The following is a 22270-nucleotide window of genomic DNA, read 5'->3' as shown; positions in this document are numbered from 1 at the left end:
GGGAAGTCAACAAACAGTGTCGCGGGACCATGCTGGCGAGTGGCGATATCAGTATCAATGGAGGGGAGACTGTTTCACGGCCTCAACTTCCTGTGTGATGGGAGCCGCCGCCCCGTTATGCTCTTGGAGGAAGAATGGTTAATGATAAGCCGGAGTTACTTATAATAATAATAATAATAATAATAATAATAATAATAATAATAATAATAATAATAATAATAATAATAATAATGATAATAATCAGTGTGTGTGTGTGTGTGTGTGTGTGTGTGTGTGTGTGTGTGTGTGTGTGTGTGTGTGTGTGTGTGTGTGCATGCTTAAATTGTTACGTGCGTAAGTGAATGTGCGTATATTTTCATTCATTCTGGAGAGAGAGAGAGAGAGAGAGAGAGAGAGAGAGAGAGAGAGAGAGAGAGAGAGAGAGAACTCTTATCATTTGTACTCTCTCTCTCTCTCTCTCTCTCTCTCTCTCTCTCTCTCTCTCTCTCTCTCTCTCTCTCTCTCTCTCTCTCTCTCTCTTCATTTTTTCTCGTTATTTTATTTTTGTTTCTCTTCTTTTAGTTTCCTCCTTTCCTCTCTTCCTTCTCTCCCCCTTTCCCTCCGTCTCTTCTCTCTTCTCCTCTTCCCTATTTCTTTCCTCCTTCTCCCTCCTTCATATTATTCCTTCCTTTCTCTTCCCTTAATATTTCTCCCTCCTCTCCCTTCCCTTTTTCCTTCATATTTCTACTTCCTCACTAATCTTTTCACACACACACACACACACACACACACACACACACACACACACAGTCACCCTTTCAATCTCTGCGGCATTTTTTCCCTTCTCTGAATATGCCGATTTTCATTGTCTGCCCTGATGACCTCTAGTATTGACCTGACCTGTTCACGATTGCGCCAAGAGTAATGGGGACTGGAAGGCGACGCGTTCTACTGGGATCTGATTTTTCTTTGGGGGGGGGCTTCTTCAGTGACTCCAAAGGTTAGATTATGAGATGGATGGCCGACTCTTTTTAGCTTCCTCTTCTTCTTCTGCTTCTTATCTTTCCTCTTTATATTTTTATCTTTATTTCTTCTTTTTCATCTTCTAATCTTCTTCTTCTTCTTCATCTTCTTCTTCTGCTTCTTCTTCTTCCTCACCTTTTTCCTTTTTATTTTATTTTCGTTTCTTCTTCTTCTTCTTCTTCTTCTTTTTCTTCTTCTGCTTCCTCTTCGTTTCTCTTTTTATTTTATTTTCATTTCTTCTTCTCCTTCTCCTTCTTTTTCTTCTTCTTCCTCTTCTTCTTCTCTTTCCTCTTATTTTTCCTCTTTTTCTTTTTTTTTGTCTTATTTGTTTTTTCCCTTTTATCATTTTCTTTTCTTTTTCTTTTTCGTTTTCCTCTTTTTTCTTTCCTCTTTCTCTTTTCTTTTTCTTTCTTCTTCTCTTTCCTCTTTTTTCTTTTCCTTCTTTTTCATCCTCTTTCTTTTCCTTTTCCTTCTTTTCTTTTTTTCCTTTTTTTTCTCTTCCTCTCTTTCTTTTCATTTTTCTTCTTTCTTCCTCTTTATTCCTCTAATGTACCCTTTCTTCTATTTCTTCACCTTCTTCATCTTCATCATCTTCTTCTTGTCGTAGTAAAAGGTGTCACGTGTACTCATGTTATCAGCAGCGGAAACGATATCCTGTCACCAGCAAGCCTTTGTTGTCTCCAGACTCTCACACACACACACACACACACACACACACACACACACACACAGACACACACACACACACACCCTTCTCATGTCAACTATTTGCAAGAGCTGAAAAGGATATCACTCGGTTTTTCATGAGGGTTTTTTTCACTTTCAGGGTACAGAAGAAGGATCCAACCATCACCAGGGTCTTTCAACTAGCCCTGAAAATGACCCAAACTCCTACGAAAACGGTATCAAATATGTGTTCCCTGGGCGCCGCATCGCTTGAGTGTATGGCCTGCAGGGAAAGGTTACCCGACCCCTTCTTGGGAGTTTACGAATACACACTGAAGCAGATTAACCGAACGAAGATTAAAGGGAATGGGACGTGAAATTAATCATAAGAGAACCGAAAGGGAGCTTACGAAGAGACTGAAGCAGATTAACCGAACGAAGATTAAAGGGATTGGGACGTGAAATTAATCATAAGAGAACCGAAAGGGAGTTTACGAAGAGACTGAAGCAGATTAACCGAACGAAGATTAAAGGGATTGGGACGTGAAATTGATTATAAGAGAACCGAAAGGGAGTTCACGAAGAGACTGAAGCAGATTAACCGAACGAAGATTAAAGGGATTGGGACATGAAATTAATCATATGAGAACCGAAGTGAAGCAGATTAACTCATGGGAAAACCGAAAGGGAGTTTAAGAATGATACCTGCTGATGCAACCTGGACGAAGACAAACTGACCACTGAGGCACAAAAATATGGGACACACAAACGAGAGAAGAGAAAAAATAAACAAATAAAGAAACACGATCAACAAACTTACTGAACGAAAGTATAAGGGAGTAAGACGGGTCATTAATTATATGAAGACGGAAAAGGCTGGAGAGAGAGAGAGAGAGAGAGAGAGAGAGAGAGAGAGAGAGAGAGAGAGAGAGAAATTGATTAGCTTGACAAGTGTTAGTAAAGTCTCCGGAACTGATATCCAAATTTCACTATTCCATTATATACAATTAAAGGAGGAGCAGGAGGAGAAGGAGGAGGAGGAGGAGGAGGAGGAGGAGGATAAGAAGGAGGAGGAGGAGGAGGAAGAGTCATAACTTCGTATCACATACACTCAGACTCAGACTTCCCTCTCTCTCTCTCTCTCTCTCTCTCTCTCTCTCTCTCTCTCTCTCTCTCTCTCTCTCTCTCTCTCTCTCTCTCTCTCTCTCTCTCTCTCTCTCTCTCTCTCTCTGCTTTCTTTCTTCTCTTTGGTATTTTCTATTTTTTCCCTTCTTTTGTTAACCTTTTATTCTTCTTCTTTAATTTAATCTTGTTATTGTTGTTGTTCTTCGTCCCTTGTTCTTCTTATTTTTCCTTTGTATTCCTTTTCTTCTTTCTTCCCTTTCGTGTCCATCCTTCTCTGATCATTTCCCTTCCTTTCGTGTCCATCCTTCTCTGATCATTTCCCTTCCTTTCGTGTCCATCCTTCTCTGATCATTTCCCTTCCTTTCGTGTCCATCCTTCTTTGATCATTTCCCTTCCTTTCGTGTCCATTCTTCTCTGATCATTTCCCTTCCTTTCGTGTCCATTCTTCTCTGATCATTTCCCTTCCTTTCGTGTCCATCCTTCTCTGATCATTTCCCTTCCTTTCGTGTCCATCCTTCTCTGATCATTTCCCTTCCTTTCGTGTCCATTCTTCTCTGATCATTCCCCTTCCTTTCGTGTCCATCCTTCTCTGATCATTTCCCTTCCTTTCGTGTCCATCCTTCTCTGATCATTTCCTTTACTTTCGTGTCCATTCTTCTCTGATCATTTCCCTTCCTTTCGTGTCCATTCTTCTCTGATCATTTCCCTTCTTTCCGTCACCTGCAAGGGAGACAAAGAGCCGCATTTTCAAGCGTCTCGGCGCCTCAGTTCGCCTGTTTGAAAGGCCTCTATTGGAAGGTGCTGAGACTTTCCAGCATAGACTGTTCTGTGATCCTCGCGATAGTTTTACTCAGCTTCTGCACCTTGAACAGAGAAAGTCACCCGTGAGATCCCGGTTGATGTTCTCTGTGGCGCTGAGTAACAGTCGTACTTTGAGCCCGGAGTAAGTTGTGTCGAGGCGTCAAGTAGTACACAGCAAGTCACGCACGAAACATCCTGTCCCAGATCAGGAAACTGTAGGAAAATTATCTAAAAGGCGCCCAGTATATAATCACAAGCACAGCCATTTCTCCCCAGTGTCTCTCTCGTCCTGCCGGGAGTGGTCGCTGCTCGCTGAATTGCGTCTCCAAGAAAAGGGAGACCAAGAGTCGCTGGGAGGATACGAGAGTGAACGCCTCAGCAGTCTTTAGAAGCTCAACACTCAAGACTCAACACTCTTCCCCTGCACACACACACACACACACACACACACACACACACACACACACACACGGTGAGCCACGATGAAGGCCAGGCTGCCCTTACTCTTGGTGTTTATTGAATCATCGTTGCTTGCGGCCGGAAATTCCTTCAAACCCTACTGGAACCCACGCTGCCCTGCCCAAATTACCATCTCGGGGGATGAGGAATGGAAGAACGTTACCACCGAGAAATATAACTGGTACGATTGGAGCACCGTCTTATACGTGCACCCCGATCCAGGGTTCAAAGGCATCAGGCTCGTGGCGGCGGGCGATGGCTGGCTGAGTGACGCCTGGTTCACGCTGGACGCCACTTGCTTCCCTGGGGACGCACAGTGGTGGGAGTTGTGGTTATGTGTGTGGAACTATAGCAGCAACAATGGCCACAGTCTTCGGTTTACAGTATGGGCTGGTGATTGTGCTCTTAGGTGCCGCAGAACAGGCTACTTCCCTGATTACCGGGCTGTTACTGTTGAGGCTCACGGGCCCTCAAGGTGGAGATCACAGTACCCGAATCGACCATGCACCCTAAAAGGATACACAAGACAAAGCCTCTCATGGATAAACTGCACCTACATCCCCATCACCACCACCCCTACAACCACCATCACCATCATCGTTGTGTCGGCAATGATAGGTGTTGGTATTCTTGTTGTTCTTGTGGCGGTGATGTGGCGTTTCCGGCAGCGAAGGATATCCAAAGAAGGTAAATCTCTCTCTCTCTCTCTCTCTCTCTCTCTCTCTCTCTCTCTCTCTCTCTCTCTCTCTCTCTCTCTCTCTCTCTCTCTCTCTCTCTCTCTCTCTCTCTCTCTCTCTCTCTCTCTCTCTCTCTCTCTCTCTCTCTCTCTCTCTCTCGCAAGTTGTGTGTGTGTGTGTGTGTGTGAGAGTGTGAGAGAGAGAGAGAGAGAGAGAGAGAGAGAGAGAGAGAGAGAGAGAGAGAGAGAGAGAATGGAGGAACAAGAGAGGAGGAGACAAAGGAAAAGGGTTTGATGAAGGGAGGGAAAAGGAGGAGGAGGGAAGGGCGGGAGAGGAGACGAGAAGAGAGAATAAAGAGGAGATGGAGAGAAAAGCAGGAGGAAGGGAGACGTGGGATGAAGGGAGAGAAGAGAACGAGCCATTAACACAGGGAGAGGAGAATGGAAGACAGGAGGGAAGGGAAGGAAGGAGAGATGCAGAGAAAGGGAAAGGGAAGGAGCAAAGGAGTGGAGAAGAAGAGAAGAAAATAAGATAAATGAAGAGAGGATGAAGGAGAGGGAGAGAGACGAACGACTCGGACGGATGAAGAGAAAGGAGAAGGGGAGGAAGGTGGGAGGGAGATGAAGGGGAGAGGAGGAAACAGCGATCAAGGAGAGACAAGTGAGGGAGATGAAAACAAAAGTGACGGGACGAAGAGCGAGAAGACAGAGAGGAAAGGAAGAAGACAGGAAGACGGGGAGGAGGGAGGGAGGCAAGAACAGAAGAAGGGAAGAAGGAAGGGAAAGGAGAACAGGGAAGAAAAGAGGAAAAATAGGCTGAAAATAGGAAGACAAGAAGACGGAGGAGGAAAACATGAACAGGAGGGAGTGGAAGGAGGAGGAGAGTGGGAGGGAGGGAGGGAGAGGTGAAGAGAGAGAGAGGCGAGAGGGGAAGGAAGGGACGAGAGGGGAAAGGGAGGAAGGGGGAAAAGGAGAAGGGAGAAAGGAAAATAGGTTCATTACGGAGTTTATGGTAAGGAGAAGTAAGGCGGGGAGGGAAGGAGGGAAAGAGGGAAGATAGGAAGGAGGGAGGGAGGGAAGGAAGGAGAAAAGATAGGGAGGAGGGAAGGAAGGAGGGAAGGAGAGATAGGGAGGGAAGGAAGGAGAAAAGATAAGGAGGAGGGAAGGAAGGAGGGAAGGAGGGAGGGAGGGAAAGAGGGAAAATAGGGAGGAGGGAAGGAAAGAGGGAAGGAGGGAGGGAGGGAGGGAAGGAGAGATAGGGAGGGAAAGTAGAAAAGATAGGGAGGAGCAAAGGAAGGAGGGAAGGAGGGAGGGAGGGAAGGAGGAGAGATAGGGAGGGAAGGAGGAGAGATAGGGAGGGAAGGAAATAGCAAAGATAGGGAGGAGGGAGGGAAGGAGGGAAGAAGGGAGGGAGGGAAGGAGGAGAGATAGGAACACAAAGGAACACAAAGAAACACAAAGAAAGAACAAACAACAGCAGACCTGCTGGTCCTTAAGAGGCTGTTTGTGACAAGCTACACTAACTATCTAATCAAAGGTGGAAGATGAAGGACAGCAAAGGCGAAGGCTCCTCCCCACTCTCTCTCTCTCTCTCTCTCTCTCTCTCTCTCTCTCTCTCTCTCTCTCTCTCTCTCTCCCCTTCGTGACGGTTGTCGCTGTCATGGCGGTAATGGTCACGCATTCTTCCCGCAGTGCCCCGCGTGCCGCCGCGGCGTGGACTGGCCGTCTCCTGGCGCGTCGGTGGCGAGGCAGCGATCGGCGACAGCCGCGTGGAGCCGCCCACGGGCCCCACCGTGCACCCGCGCGTGGCGCCGCGGCAGCAGGAGCCCGACTACCTGTACTTCGGCGACGACGAGGAGCACATCTACGACGAGTTCCCCGACCCTCTAATCCACCAGGAGATCCCTGGGCCTCCAATCTACGAGGAGATCCCCGGGCCTCCAATCTACGAGAATATCTCCGAGCATCCACGCAGCCACGAGGCCGAAAACTTAGACTCCGATGATAGTGCTTACCTCACCCCGAGGCGAGCACCCCCGGGCACACCCTCAGGGCATCCACCCAGCCACGAGGCCGAATACTTAGACTACGATGATGTTGCTTACCTCACCCCGAGGCGAGCCCGGCTGCTGCCGCTCCCAGGCCAGCACGCGACACAGGGGTAAGCACTGCAGGATGAGGGCAACTAGGCGGCAGCACCGTGCCCTCCAGAAGAGCAGGGGGCAGCACCGTGCCCTCCAGACGAGCAGGGGGCAGCACCGTGCCCTCCAGACGAGCAGGGGGCAGCACCGTGCCCTCCAGACAAGCAGGCGGCAGCACCTTGCCCTCCAGACGAGCAGGGGGCAGCACCGTGCCCTCCAGACGAGCAGGGGGCAGCTCCGGGCCCTCCAGACAAGCAGGGGGCAGCACTGTGCCCTCCAGACGAGCAGGGGGCAGCTCCGGGCCCTCCAGACGAGCAGGGGGCAGCTCCGGGCCCTCCAGACAAGCAGGGGGCAGCACCGTGCCCTCCAGACGAGCAGGGGGCAGCTCCGGGCCCTCCAGACAAGCAGGGGGCAGCACCGTGCCCTCCAGACGAGCAGGGGGCAGCTCCGGGCCCTCCAGACAAGCAGGGGGCAGCACTGTTCCCTCCAGACAAGCAGGGGGCAGCACCGTGCCCTCAAGACAAGCAGGGGGCAGCACCGTGTCACACACACACACACACACACACACACACACACACACACACACACACACACAAGTACATTTTCCTGGACCGTAAATTTTCCAAACGGCTCCAATCACTAATTCACATTTTATTCTTATGTTCTTTATTTGTTTGTTGTTTATAGTGATGGCGCGAAGGAGGAGGAAGAGGAGGAGGAAGAGGAGAAGGAAGAGGAAGGAAAAGAGGAGGAGGAGGAGGAGGAAGAGGAAGAGAAGGGGGAGGAGGTGGAAAGGAGGAGTGACCATGCATTATATTTTTAAGCGAGTTTTGTTGTTTCAATAATTTATTTTAGTTTTTTTAGTTTTTTACTTTACCTTTTCACTTTTTTTGCTTCATATTTGTGCTGCCACTGTTCACTTTCAGCCTGCTGCATGTTTCCCTCCATGATCATTCCTGCCAAGTGTTAGTCTTCTTAGTGGATCTTTTCTTAATTCTGTCAGCTTTATTATTTTTTTTTGTTGTTTGAGTGCGATGATTTTCTTTTGGCTTACACCCGTCCTACGTGTGTCACGATGTTAAAACTTCACGACAGCATTGTTCGCCACACACTCCAGTGAGCCTGTTACACGTTTCCTACAGATGTCACGATGTTAAAACTTCACCACAGCATTGTTCGCCACACACTCCAGTGAGCCTGTTACACGTTTCCTACAGATGTCACGATATTAATATTTCATTATAAATAAATTTGTTATATACTCTGACTTGTATGTTATATGATTATCCTACTATGTTAAAACTTCGCTATAAATAAGTTCGCTATACACTCTATCTAGTTCAGCACTTCCCAATCTGGGGGAAATTTACCCCTGGGGGGAAATTTCATGATTCTAGGGGGGAGTTTTAACACGAAGGAAATATAAATTACTGGCAATTAGACGGCGGAAACTATTGACTTTTTTTTTACAGCAGAGGAGTCAGTTCAAGGCCATAAAAAAGGTAAAAAATGTTTTTAAAAAAACGCTACTCACTGCTCCTAAAAAGAGTTAGAGTGGCCGAAAGATAGCTCAATTTTGGGAGGAGAGGTGTCCTGATACCCTCCTCTTGAAAGAGTTCAAGTCGTAGGCAGAAGGAAATGCAGATGAAGGAAGATTGTTCCAGAGTTTACCAGCGTGAGGGATGAAGGAGTGAAGATGCTGGTTAACTCTTGCGTAAGGGGTTTGGACAGTAAAGGGATGAGCTTGAATAGAAAGTCGTGTGTGGCGAGGCCGCGGGAGCGGGGAGGCATGCAGTCAGCAAGTTCAGAAGAGCAGTCAGCATGAAAATATCGATAGAAGATAGTAAGAGAGGCAACATGGCGGCGGATTTTAAGAGGTAGAAGACTATCAGTAGGAGGAGGAGAGCTGATGAGACGAAGAGCCTTAGCCTCCACTCTGTCCAAGAGAGCTGTGTGAGTGAAGACCCCCCACACGTGAGATGCAGACTCCATACGAGGGCGGACAAGGCCCGTGCGGGGGAGAAGAACTGGCGGAGACGGTACAGAACTGATTGATTTGTGTTATTAAGTAAATATTGTGTTTGGCTACTATTTATTTACTATATTACTTGCGTTATTAAGCACGTAAATTTCGTGTTTTGGCTACTTTTTTCCTCGTCCACATGAGCGGGGAAATCCGGGGGTTGAAGTTGATGAAGGGGAAACGACAGAAAAAGGGTTGGGAACCACTGCTTCAGTTAGTCTGTTACATCTTTCCTACATATGTCACTAAGATTAAAACTTCGCTATAATAATGTTCGCCATACTCTCTAGTTAGTAGTAGTAGTAGTAGTAGTAGTAGTAGTAGTAGTAGTAATGATAGTAGTAGTAGCAGTAGTAGTAGTAGTAGTAGTAGTAGTAGTAATGATAGTAGTAGTAATGATAGTAGTAGTAGTAGTAGTAGTAGTAGTAGTAGTAGTAGTAGTAGTAGTAGTAGTAGTAATGATAGTAGTAGTAATGATAGTAGTAGTAGTAGTAGTAGTAGTAGTAGTAGTAGTAGTAATGATAGTAGTAGTAATGATAGTAATAGTGCATGAGTTAAGGAGAAAAGACGCTGTACGAACTGTAAGAAGAGCGACAGGTGCCAAAATCCCCTGGGCAGGGATCAGAGCAGGGAGGATAACGATGAAGCGCGACACCGCGGGGACAATGAGGGCCGCCGGGGAAGGAGTGAGCGGGGGGAGGGGGTGTCGGAGGGAGCTGCTGCACAACCCCCACCTCCATATACCCCTCGACCGGTACCACCCCTTCCATTGGCACCTCCAATGTTGCCACTACCAACACCACTACCACCACCCCCTCATCACTCTTCCTCTTCGACTGGACAGGGCGCGGCGGAGGTCGGGGAAAGCTTTGCTTGGAAGGGGCTAGCGGAGGGGGAAGCAACGAGGTGGGTGGATGACACATACCTTGAAGTTGTTGGGTGGTCTGAAAGAAATCTTTTTAAACCACCCAGATGTGGAGCCACGACATTTATCATCAAAGAAATTGTCACCCTGTTAAATAACTACATCCAGAACACACCACTGGCGCCCCTATCCCTGAAAATTGTATTCACTCTCCCCCATCTCTTCCTCCAAAAAGCACACCCTAAAACCAAACAAGCCGAAAATATCGAGGCATTAAGAAGGCAAGTTGCCTTGTGGCAAACTAACGAGTTAGATGCCCTCCTTGGAGAAGCCAGAGCCATACAGGAGAGGCTCCCCGGACCCCAACAAAACAACACCTCCACAGAAGACAGGGCCCGGAAGTTTGCAGACAAAATGCAACAAGGCAATGTTGCGTCTGTAACACGAGCCTTGTCAGAAAATTCCACACGGGGTGTGCTTCCACTCACCAGGGACACGATCAATCAACTCAAGGAAAAACATCCTCTACCGAGTGACCTGAAGGGACTGAGACTGGCAGGAAGTGGCGTCATTGTGACAAAAGACGGACAAAGACAATTAGGTGCAGTGATCGGGACAGAGGTATATAAGAAGGAGTACGTGGGTTGAATGGGTGAAGGAAATAGAATCTTTGTCTACCATTGCCAAGACTGAGCCACACGCTGCCTATTCAGCGTACACCCACGGCATCCAACATCGGTGGACGTTCCTGATGCGCACCATCCCCGGCATCAGTCCACTCCTCCGACCACTGGAAAATGCCGTCAAAAATGTATTCTTGCCGGCGCTAGTGAAATCTCATGCTTTGGGGGAGGAGGAGAGGGATATGCTAGCACTTCCCCCAAGACTGGGTGGGATGGGGATCACCAACCCTGAGAAGCTGGCTGATAAGGAGAACCAAAACTCCATCAGCCTTACCAGGTCACTCATCAACAGGATCATCGCTCAGGAGGCAGAGGGCGAGATAGACCAAACAGAAATAAGAGATATTGAAAGAAAAATCTCAGAAGAAAGGCAACAGGCCCAAAAAGACGAGCTGGACCGTCTTACACACCACCTGTCCACAGAAATGGGTAGAAAAATACACACAGCACAGGAGGCAGGCGCCTCTAACTGGCTAACGTCATTACCAATCAGAGCAAAGGGCTTCAGCCTCAACAAACAAGAATTTGTCGACGCCATTGCTCTGAGATATGGCTGGCCGATTGAGGGACTGCCTGATCTCTGTGCATGTGGATCACCAAATGATGTCACCCACACCATGACATGTAAAAAAGGAGGCTTCGTCTGTATTCGACACGATGAAGTGAGGGATCTGACAGCCAGCATGCTCGGGGAGATATGCCAAGACGTCACTACCGAGCCGGCACTGCTTCCCCTGGACGGCGAACACCTTCGATACAGGACGGCCAATACCTCACAGGAGGCACGGGTTGATGTAAGTGCCCGCGGATTCTGGGTGCGCGGACAGCGGGCGTTCATGGACATCCGCATATTCGACCCGATGGCTGCCTGTCACCGTGAGCTGCCCCTGCAAGCCGCCCACCACAGGAACGAGCAGGAGATGACAAGGGCATACGGTGAAAGAATCCAACATGTGGATCAGGGCAGCTTCACCCCCTTCGTCTTCACCACATCCGGCGGGATGGGTCCCACGGCCCAATGCTTCTACGCACGCCTCGCGGAACTAATCTCAGAAAAGAAGCATCAGCCAAGGAGTCACGTTATCGCCTGGATGAGGTGTCGCCTCTCGTTCTCCCTGCTCAGGTCGGCCATCCTATGTCTCAGGGGCGCCAGAAACTCTGGCCCAAAAGCCACCAACATCTCCAATATGGACTATGAAGCCACAGTGGTGGAGAGTGACATTAGGGTGGGTCGGGAGTGACTAGAGTAGGGAAGGAAAGGGGGATCTAGACGTAATAGATGATGGGTGATTTAGTGTCAAGTAGTATTAGTGATATGGTTGGATGCCACAGTCATTAGCGAACAGAGTTGGGGCTAATGACCTCCAAGCTATGGAGCCCTCCATGATTATGTGTCGGGAAAATAAACATGGGTGGAGGTATCATTTATGTAGTAGTAGTAGTATTTAAAAAAAAAAGTAGTAGTAGTAGTAGTAGTAGTAGTAGTAGTAGTAGAAGTAGAAGTTGTTGTAGTAGTAGTAGTAGTAGTAGTAGTAGTAGTAGTAGTAGTAGTAGTAGTAGTAGTAGTAGTAGTAGTAGAAGTAGTAGTAGTAGTAGTAGTAGCAGTAGTAGTAGTAGTAGTAGTAGTAGGAGGAGGAGGAGGAGGAGGTGTTTATTTAGCTTCCTCTTTTTCTTTTTTTCTTTTTTTACAGCAGAGGAGTCAGTTCAAGGGCCAAAAAAAACTCAAACAGATGTGAGAAAAAAAACGTTACTCACTGATCCTAAAAAGAGTTAGAGAAGTGGCCGAAAGAGAGGTCAATTTCGGGAGGAGAGGTGTCCTGATACCCTCCTCTTGAAAGAGTTCAAGTCTTAGGCAGGAGGAAATACAGATGAAGGAAGATTGTTCCAGAGTTTACCAGCGTGAGGGATGAAAGAGTGGAGATGCTGATTATCTGTTGCGTAAGGGATCTGGACAGTATAGGGATGAACTTGAGTAGAAAGTCGTGTGTGGCGAGGCCGCGGGAGGGGGGGAAGCATGCAGTTAGCAAGTTCAGAAGAGCAGTCAGCATGAAAATATCGATAGAAGATAGAGAGGCAACATGGCGGCGAAATTTAAGAGGTAGAAGACTATCAGTAAGAGGAGAACAGATGAGACGAAGAGCCTTAGACTCCACTTTGTCCAAGAGAGCTGTGTGAGTGGAGCCCCCCCACACGTGAGATGCATATTCCATACGAGGGCGGACAAGGCCACTGTAAATGGATAGCAACTGTGCGGGGAGAAGAACTGGCGGAGACGGTACAGAACGCCCAGCCTCGAGAAAGCTGATTTAGTAAGAGAAGAGATATGATGTTACCATTTGAGATTTTGAGTTAAGGATAGACCTTGGATGTTTAGTGTTGAAGAAGGTGATAGCTGAGTGTTGTCAAAGAATAGGGAATAGTTGTTTGGAAGATTATGTCGAGTAGATAGGTGGAGAAACTGTGTTTATGAGGCGTTGAAGGACACCAAGTTCTTCTTGCCCCAATCGGAAATAATAGTAAGGTCTGAGGCTAAGCGTTATGTTGCCTTTAGCCTTGAATTGTTAACTTCCTGTAGGGTTGGTCTTCTATTAAAAGAAGTTGAATAATGCGGAGTGGAGTCATCGGCGTAAGAATGAATAGGACAGTTCATCAATGAACAACAGAAAGAGAGTGGGAGATAGGACAGAACCCTGTGGGACACCACTACTAATAGGTTTAGGGGAAGAACAGTGACCGTCTACCACAGCAGAAATAGAACGGTCAGAGAGGAAACTTGAGATAAAGGTACAGAGAGAACGATAGAAAAACGTTAAGAGGGTAGTTTGGAGAGCAAAGATTTGTGTCAAACCCTATCAAAGGCTTTTGATATCTCCAGCGCAATAGCAAAGGTTTCACCGAAACGGCTAAGAAAGGATGACCAAGAATCAGTTAGGAAGGCAAGATCACCAGTAGAACGCCCCTTGCGGAACCCATACTGGCGATCAGATAGAAGGTCAGAAGTGGAAAGGTGCTTTTCAATCTTCCGGTTAAGGATTGATTCAAAAGTTTAGATAGACAAGAAAGCAAAGCTATAGGACGGTAGTTTGTGGGATTGGAACGGTCACCCTTCCTAGGCACAGGCTGAATGAAGGCATACTTCCAGCAGGAAGGAAAGGAAGATGTTCGAAGGCTCTGGTACCTTTTGTGAGTTGCCTCTCTATCTTTGACAGCACGAGAACAAGCGTGATTTATTATAGAAAGATCTTCCTCCTCCTCCTTCTCCTCGTTCTCATCTTCACCCTACTCCTGCGTCTCCAGCTCTTCTTTTCTCTCATTTCCTCTCCTCCTCCTCCTCCTCCTCCTCCTCCTCCTCCTCCTCCTCCTCCTCTTCCTCTTCCTCTTCCTCCCCCTCCTCCATCTCCTTCTCCTCCTTTTCCTCCTCCTCCTCCCCTCCTACTCCTCATACTGGCCAGGAGGGGGAGGCTGGGAGGGGGAGGGAGAGGAGTAGAGAGAGAGAGAGAGAGAGAGAGAGAGAGAGAGAGAGAGAGAGAGAGAGAGAGAGAGAGAGAGAGAGAGAGAGAGAGAGAGAGAGAGAGAGAAATTGATTAGCTTGACAAGTGTTAGTAAAGTCTCCGGAAGTGACATCCAAATTTCACTATTCCATTATTATACGATTGATTAAGGAAGAGGAGGAGGAAGAGGCGGAAGAGGAGGAGGAGGAGGAGGAGGAGGAGGAGGAGGAGGAAGAGGCGGAAGAGGAGGAGGAGGAGGAGGAGGAGGAGGAGGAGGAGGAGGAGGAGGAGGAGGAGGAGAAGTAGGAGGAAGAGGACGTAGAGTAACTTCGTATCACATACACTCAGACTTATATGATCTCCTATATGTCCTTCTTTTCTTAACTTCTCTCTCTCTCTCTCTCTCTCTCTCTCTCTCTCTGCTTTCTTTCTTCTCTTTGGTATTTTCTATTTTTTCCCTTCTTTTGTTAACCTTTTATTCTTCTTCTTTAATTTAATCTTGTTATTGTTGTTGTTCTTGGTCCCTTGTTCTTCTTTTTTTACCTTTGTATTCCTTTTCTTCTTTCTTCCCTTTCGTGTCCATCCTTCTCTGATCATTTCCCTTCCTTTCGTGTCCATTCTTCTCTGATCATTTCCCTTCCTTTCGTGTCCATTCTTCTCTGATCATTTCCCTTCCTTTCGTGTCCATCCTTCTCTTATCATTTCCCTTCCTTTCGTGTCCATCCTTCTCTGATCATTTCCCTTCCTTTCGTGTCCATTCTTCTCTTATCATTTCCCTTCCTTTCGTGTCCATCCTTCTCTAATCATTTCCCTTCCTTTCGTGTCCATCCTTCTCTAATCATTTCCCTTCCTTTCGTGTCCATCCTTCTCTGATCATTTCCCTTCCTTTCGTGTCCATTCTTCTCTGATCATTTCCCTTCCTTTCGTGTCCATTCTTCTCTGATCATTTCCCTTCCTTTCGTGTCCATTCTTCTCTGATCATTTCCCTTCCTTTCGTGTCCATTCTTCTCTGATCATTTCCCTTCCTTTCGTGTCCATTCTTCTCTGATCATTTCCCTTCCTTTCGTGTCCATTCTTCTCTTATCATTTCCCTTCCTTTCGTGTCCATTCTTCTCTGATCATTTCCTTTCCTTTCGTGTCCATTCTTCTCTGATCATTTCCCTTCCTTTCGTGTCCATTCTTCTCTGATCATTTCCCTTCCTTTCGTGTCCATTCTTCTCTGATCATTTCCCTTCCTTTCGTGTCCATTCTTCTCTGATCATTTCCCTTCCTTCCGTCGGCTGCAAGGGAGACAAAAAGCCGCATTTTCAAGCGTCTCGGCGCCTCACTTCGCCTGTTTGAAAAGCCTCTATTGGAAGGTGCTGAGACTTTCCAGCATGGACTGTTCTGTGATCCTCGCGATAGTTTTACTCAGCTTCTGCACCTTGAACAGAGAAAGTCACCCGTGAGATCCCGGTTGATGTTCTCTGTGGCGCTGAGTAACAGTCGTACTTTGAGCCCGGAGTAAGTTGTGTCGAGGCGTCAAGTAGTACACAGCAAGACACGCACGAAACATCCTGTCCCAGATCTGGAAACTGTAGGAAAATTATCTAAAAAGCGCCCAGTATATAATCACAAGCACAGCCATTTCTCCCCAGTGTCTCTCTCGTCCTGCCGGGAGTGGTCGCTGCTCGCTGAATTGCGTCTCCAAGAAAAGGGAGACCAAGAGTCGCTGCGAAGATACGAGAGTGAACGCCTCAGCAGTCTTTAGAAGCTCAACACTCAAGACTCAACACTCTTCCCCTGCACACACACACACACACACACACACACACACACACACACACACACACACACACACACACACACGGTGAGCCACGATGAAGGCCAGGCTGCCCTTGATCTTGGTGTTTATTGAATCATCGTTGCTTGTGGCCGGAAATTCCTTCAGACCACACCGGAACCCACACTGCCCTGCCCAAATTACCATCTCGTGGGATGAGGAATGGAAGAACGTTACCACCGAGAAATATAACAGGGGCATCTGGAGCACCACCTTATACGTGCACCCCGATCTAGGGTTCAAAGGCATCAGGCTCGTGGCGGCGGGCGATGGCTGGCTGAGTGACGCCTCGTTCACGCTGGACGCCACTTGCTTCCCTGGGGACGCACAGTGGTGGAAGTTGTTGGTAGGTGTTTGGAACTATGGCAGCAACAATGGCTATGGTCTTTGGTTTACAGTATGGGCTGGTGATTGTGCTCTTTGGTGCCGCAGAACAGGCTACTTCCCTGATTACCGGGCTGTTACTGTTGAGGCTCACGGGCCCTCAAGGTGGAGATCACAGTACCCGAATCGACCATGCACTTTTAAAGGATACAAAAGTCAAAGCCTCTCATGGATAAACTGCACCTACATCCCCATCACCACCACCACCACCACCACCACCACCCCTACAACCACCACCACCACCCCTACAACCACCACCACCACCCCTACAACCACCATCACCACAACCACCATCACCATCATCGTTGTGTCGGCAATGATAGGTGTTGGTGTTCTTGTTGTTCTTGTGGTAGTGATGTGGCGTTTCCGGCAGCGAAGGATATCAAAAGAAGGTAAAAAAACTCTCTCTCTCTCTCTCTCTCTCTCTCTCTCTCTCTCTCTCTCTCTCTCTCTCTCTCTCTCTCTCTCTCTCTCTCTCTCTCTCTCTCTCTCTTTACAGCAGAGTAAGCAGATCAAGGGAAAAAGAAGAGACAAAAAAAAAGAGTCCCAATGCTACACTATACAGTGTGTGTGTGTGTGTGTGTGTGTGTGTGTGTGTGTGTGTGTGTGTGTGTGTGTGTGTGTGAAAGAGAGAAAGAGAAAAAAAAGTTAAATGCAATAATAATAATAATGGTAGTAGTAGTAGTAGTAGTAGTAGTAGTAGTAGTAGTAGTAGTAGTAGTAGTAGTAGTAGTAGTAGTAGTAGTAGTAGTAGTAGTAGTAGTAGTAGTAGTACTAGTAGTAGTAGTAGTAAAAAATGTAGTAGTAGTAGTAGTAGTAGTAGTAGTAGTAGTAGTAGTAGTAGTAGTAGTAGTAGTACTAGTAGTAGTAGTAGTAGTAGTAGTAGTAGTAGTAGTAGTAGTAGTAGTAGTAGTAGTAGTAGTAGTAGTAGTAGTAGTAGTAGTAGTAGTAGTAGTAGTAGTAGTAGTAGTAGTAGTAGTAGTAGTAGTTAAAAATGTAGTAGTAGTAGTAGTAGCATTGCTGACCTGGACTTTGAGGCGACGGTGGTTGATAGTCGTATCAACCACAAGCTCTGTTAGCTTAAAAATAAAATGTTTAGTAAAGTTTGTAATATTAAATAAAGATGGTTGTCGGCCACAGTCATTGGCGGGGTGGGGCCAATGAATTGCTTTGTGAAATTATATGAGAAAATATACCGCTCACAACGCAACTCTAATAGATGGAGGCCCGTTGTAGTAGTAGTGAAAAAAAAAAGTAGTAGTAGTAGTAGTAGTAGTAGTAGTAGTAGTAGTAGTAGTAGTAGTAGTAGTAGTAGTAGTAGTAGTAGTAGTAGTAGTAGTAGTAGTAGTAGTAGTAGTAGTAGTAGTAAAAAATGTAGTAGTAGTAGTAGTAGTAGTAGCAGTAGTAGTAGTAGTCTGTTATCTTAAAAATAAAATGTTTAGTAAAGTTTGTAATATTAAATAAAGATGGTTGTCGGCCACAGTCATTGGCGGGGTGGGGCCATTGAATTGCTTTGTGAAAGGATATGAGAGAATATACCGCTCACAACGCAACTCTAATAGATGGAGGCCCGTTTAAAAAAATAAAAAAAAGTAGTAGTAGTAGTAGTAGTAGTAGTAGTAGTAGTAGTAGTAGTAGTAGTAGTAGTAGTAGTAGTAGTAGTAGTAGTAGTAGTAGTAGTAGTAGTAAAATGTAGTAGTAGTAGTAGTAGTAGTAGTAATAACAATTAGTAGTAGTAGTAGTAGTAGTGGTGGCAGCAGTAGTAGTATTAGTAGTAGTGGCAGCAGTAGTAGTAGTAGTAGTAGTGGCAGCAGTAGTAGTAGTAGTAGTAGTAGTAGTAGTAGTAGTAGTAGTAGTAGTAGTAGTAGTGGCAGCAGTAGTAGTAGTAATAGTAGTAGTAGCAGTAGTAGTAGTAGTAGTAGTGGTGGCAGCAGTAGTAGTAGTAGTAGTAGTGGCAGCATTATTATTATTATTATTAGTAGTAGTAGTAGTAGTAATAGTAGTAATAGTGGCAGCAGAAGTAGTAGTAGTAGTAGTAGTAGTAGTAATAACAGAAGTAGTAGCAATAGTAGTACCAGTAGTAGCAGTAGTAGTAGTAGTAGTGGCAGCAGTAGTACCTTCTGTTATCGGTCCCAGCATGTCCTCGACACACCCGCAGATGTGAGGATGCGATTCCAAGGCGAGACCGAGGTGGTCGAGAACAGCCTGTACGAAACCGTGGAGAACATTCGCGGGACCGAGGTGGTCGAGAACAGCCTGTACGAGACCTTGGACAACACCCGCAGGACCGAGGTGGTCGAGAACAGCCTGTACGAGCCCTTGGACAACACCCGCAGGACCGAGGTGGTCGAGAACAGCCTGTACGAGACCTTGGACAACACCCGCAGGACCGAGGTGGTCGAGAACAGCCTGTACGAGACCTTGGACAACACCCGCAGGACCGAGGTGGTCGAGAACAGCCTGTACGAGACCTTGGACAACACCCGCAGGACCGAGGTGGTCGAGAACAGCCTGTACGAGACCTTGGACAACACCCGCAGGACCGAGGTGGTCGAGAACAGCCTGTACGAGCCCTTTGAAAACGTGAGGAAGCCGCGGTGAGGAAGAAGGAAATGGAAGAGGAGGAGGAAGATGAGGAGCAGGCGTGAAAACATGGGAGGGCAGGCAACAAAAAGCCTGCTGGTTCATCACGAGGCTGCCTGCTTTAGCGACATGTGAATCAGCTCGTCAGCCAATTGAGAGACCTGCGCCACAGACTGAAGCACTTTTGTACGCACGCGCGGGCACTTCGAGCTCGCCCCTGACGCAGCAAAGTGACGACCAGTGCGATCTTGGAAGGAAATTATCGCTTTCGAGCAAACTACTTCTGCTGGAAAGCTGTTCCAGTGGCGGACGGGTCTTCGAAAAATAACTCCTGCCGATATCTGTGGGGTGGGCGAGGCGACGCACCCCCGGCGCATGCCCCCATTGATTGGCAGATTGCTGCATCGTTTGAAGGAAGGAAGGAAGGAAGGGAAGAAGAAGAAGAAGAAGAAGAAGAAGAAGAAGAAGAAGAAGAAGAAGAAAAAAAAAAGAAGAAGAAGAAGAAGAAGACGGAGAAGATGAAGATGAAGAAGAAGTATACGAAGGAGGGGGGGGGGGAGGAGGAGAAGGGGGAGATTTATAACGACGTTGCTTGCCTTGCTGGTTGAAAACGTTAGGCGGGGACTGGAGGGGACACGAAACAGGTTGACACGTGTGTACGCGGCCATGGGGACGATGAGGGGCTGACGCGTGCTGAGAATGATGGCGAGAAGGGAAGATAGTAATAATAATAAGAAGAAGAAGAAAAGACCAAGTAGCCACGGTTAGTACAGCCAGTGGGTTTAAATCCATGACGGGTGTATTAAATAAAGGAAGATGAGGGTTTGGCCGGCATTATAACAGCCAATGATATAGTTTATATAATAGCCTGTATGACATATGTATTATATGTGAATATTCTTTGATGTGAATATATGAGTATGATGCCCTATGACAGGGATGTGACTATGTGACATGAATATGTATATGGTATAATTAATTAATTAAGAACATAATATGAATATGACGTGATTTTTTAAATATGCAATGAATATAATATATGATGTGGGTATGGATACGAATAACATATATAACTATGAATATAAACATGTAACATGGATGTGAAGATAGATGGAAGAGATCATATGAATAAATTATATGAATAAGAATAAGATTGGGTGATATGATGTGAGTAAGGAATGAATGTGAATACCACCCTATGACTGGGGTGTGGCAGGCTGTTATCAATATGAATGTGATGTGGCTATAATGAGGATATGACATGACATGAACACGATGAAAAACATAATACATGATGTGACTATGAATGTGTTATGCTGTGTGAAGATGAATTTGAATATGATGGGACAAATGTGATATCTATCTGTATGTAATACATGATATGACGCCAATATTGCAACAGCCTTCAAGAAACGGCAAAGGACTATTTCCCGTGTTTCTTTACCTCTCTCTCAGCCACTTGACTTGTAAATCACACTTGAATGATATAAAATGAAAGCTTCCAGACTTATAGACGTGGTCTGTGGTGTCAAGAGATATTTTGGATACTGACTCAACCATATTTATTTTCCATCAGTGATTCCTTACTTTTCAAGAGGAGAGTATCCAGACACCTCTCCTCTTGAAACTGACCTCTCTTTTGGCCACTCCTCTTAACTCTTTTAATAGGATCAGTAATTGGCGGGCTTTTTTTTTCATTATTGTTTTATCTTTTTTTTTTTTTTGCCCTTTACCTTTACTGTTGAAAAAAAAAATATTAAGGGGCAGGGCACTGATAACAAAGGTCGGTTTTATAAGACTTTTTCGGTTCTCACATCAGCAGGGCACTGATAACAAAGGTTGGTTTTATAAGACTTTTTCGGTTCTCACATCAGCAGGGCACTGATAACAAAGGTTGGTTTTATAAGACTTTTTCGGTTCTCACATCAGCAGGGCACTGATAACAAAGGTTGGTTTTATAAGACTTTTTCGGTTCTCACATCAGCAGGGCACTGATAACAAAGGTTGGTTTTATAAGACTTTTTCGGTTCTCACATCAGCAAGGCACTGATAACAAAGGTTGGTTTTATAAGACTTTCGGTTTTCACATCAGCTATTTCTAAAGGTCAAAGAGGGATCAGACGGGTTCTAATGAGCGTTTTTGGGGGGTTCATAGTACAGAGGAAGGATCAAACTACCACCAGGCTCATAAAACTACTCTTGGAAATGCCCAAAACTCCCACGAAAGGCTTGTCAAATAGGTGTTTCTTTAGGTTCAGGGTACATGCAGAAGAACGGTCAAACTACCACCAGGCTCATAAAACTACTCCTGGAAATGCCCAAAACTCCCACGAAAGGCTTGTCAAATATGTGTAGCCTACTTTGGTGATGATATATGTTTTAAATGCGGCCCCAAAGAGTGATAGAAATATTGCGCATGTTTTGCTCTGAAAAAGGGGCGCGGCACATTTTCTGCGACGCATTTCCTGACGAGTTGCGTGAGCTGCTGTGAGGGGCGGGGCGAGGCATTGATAAAAAACACCGAGATATTTTGCGCATACGTATTGCTTCAAAAAAGGGCTCGGCATGTTTCCTACGACGCAATTCCGACAAGCTGCGTGGGACTGTTGCACACACACACACACACACACACACACACACACACACACACACACACATTTAGATGAAGAAATGGTGAAAAAACTAATAACATCGATGATACGTCCAAGACTGGAATATGCAGCATTAGTGTGGTCACCTAGATTGAAGAAAAAAATTAGAAAGTTGGAAAGAATACAAAGAGCAGCGACTAAATTACCGGAAACTCTGAGAGAACATACTTATGAAGAAAGACTGGAGAAATTGGGACAAACAACACTGGAGAGCAGAAGAGAGAGAGGGGACCTAATAGCATTGTACAGGATACAAGAAGGATTGGAGTAATTGGACAGGGCAGACCTAGTGGTACGCGACGGAAGTGTAACAAGAGGCAATGGTAAGAAATTGAAGAAGAGCGACTGTAGGAGAGACATCAAAAAATACAGTTTTCCATACAGAAGCATAACAACTTGGAACGGACTTGACGAGGAGACTGTGTGTAAAAACGATTCATGAATTTAAAGCCAAACTGGATAATAAGCGTTATGGAGACGGGACAGCACGAGCCTAGTACGGCTCTTTTCCTGTATTTTACAACTAGGTAAATACAACTAGGTAAATACACACACACACACACACACACACACACACACACACACACACACACACAGGTACATTCTAATCCATCATAAAATAGTTGTCAGGTAGAACGTCTGGTTTACTAAGACATGTCTATTATTATTTTCGTGGTTTATTCAGTTCATAGGAAAGATTGCTGCGAAGGTTACCACGCGTGCTGTGTGTGTGTGTGTCAGAGAGAGAGAGAGAGAGAGAGAGAGAGAGAGAGGATGTGTGAATATTACTCCTTAGTCTCTCTCTCTCTCTCTCTCTCTCTCTCATAACATTCTACTAGATAAATTGTTTGTTTATGGAATTCGTGGCAATGCGCATAATTGGTTCAAAAGTTACTTA

General features: G+C 46.1%; 1 protein-coding gene across 16 annotated transcripts; it reads left to right on the top strand.

Moving 5' to 3' along the window:
* Window positions 1-3873: 3873 nt before the first annotated feature.
* Window positions 3874-19151, top strand: LOC126993052 (uncharacterized). 16 transcript variants are annotated; one of them, XM_050851863.1, is made up of 4 exons: window positions 15571-16530; window positions 18297-18328; window positions 18380-18430; window positions 18482-19151. In XM_050851863.1, the coding sequence occupies exons 1-4, from the start codon at window positions 15792-15794 to the stop codon at window positions 18737-18739; spliced, it is 1080 nt and encodes a 359-aa protein (XP_050707820.1). In that variant the 5' UTR covers window positions 15571-15791; the 3' UTR covers window positions 18740-19151. The 16 variants fall into 16 exon arrangements, 15 of the variants coding, with proteins under 15 accessions (XP_050707822.1, XP_050707816.1, XP_050707820.1 ...); XR_007747280.1 differs by lacking the exons at window positions 15571-16530; window positions 18297-18328; window positions 18380-18430; window positions 18482-19151 and adding exons at window positions 3874-4740; window positions 6422-7937; window positions 8013-8137; XM_050851865.1 differs by lacking the exon at window positions 15571-16530 and adding an exon at window positions 3874-4740 and having other exon boundaries at window positions 18297-18430.
* Window positions 19152-22270: the final 3119 nt, after the last annotated feature.

The sequence above is a fragment of the Eriocheir sinensis genome, unplaced genomic scaffold, assembly GCF_024679095.1.
Source record: "Eriocheir sinensis breed Jianghai 21 unplaced genomic scaffold, ASM2467909v1 Scaffold547, whole genome shotgun sequence".
Taxonomy (NCBI): domain Eukaryota; kingdom Metazoa; phylum Arthropoda; class Malacostraca; order Decapoda; family Varunidae; genus Eriocheir; species Eriocheir sinensis.
The sequence above is the reverse complement of the archived record's forward strand: the minus strand, read 5'-3'. Positions and strand labels throughout refer to the sequence as shown.

Coding starts and splice junctions, on each gene's coding strand:
- LOC126993052 (XM_050851859.1), top strand. CDS start 4,077: ATGAAGGCCAGGCTGCCCTTACTCTTGGTGTTTATTGAATCATCGTTG. Junction 4,741..6,421: donor GCGAAGGATATCCAAAGAAG/GTAAATCTCTCT, acceptor TTCTTCCCGCAG/TGCCCCGCGTGCCGCCGCGG.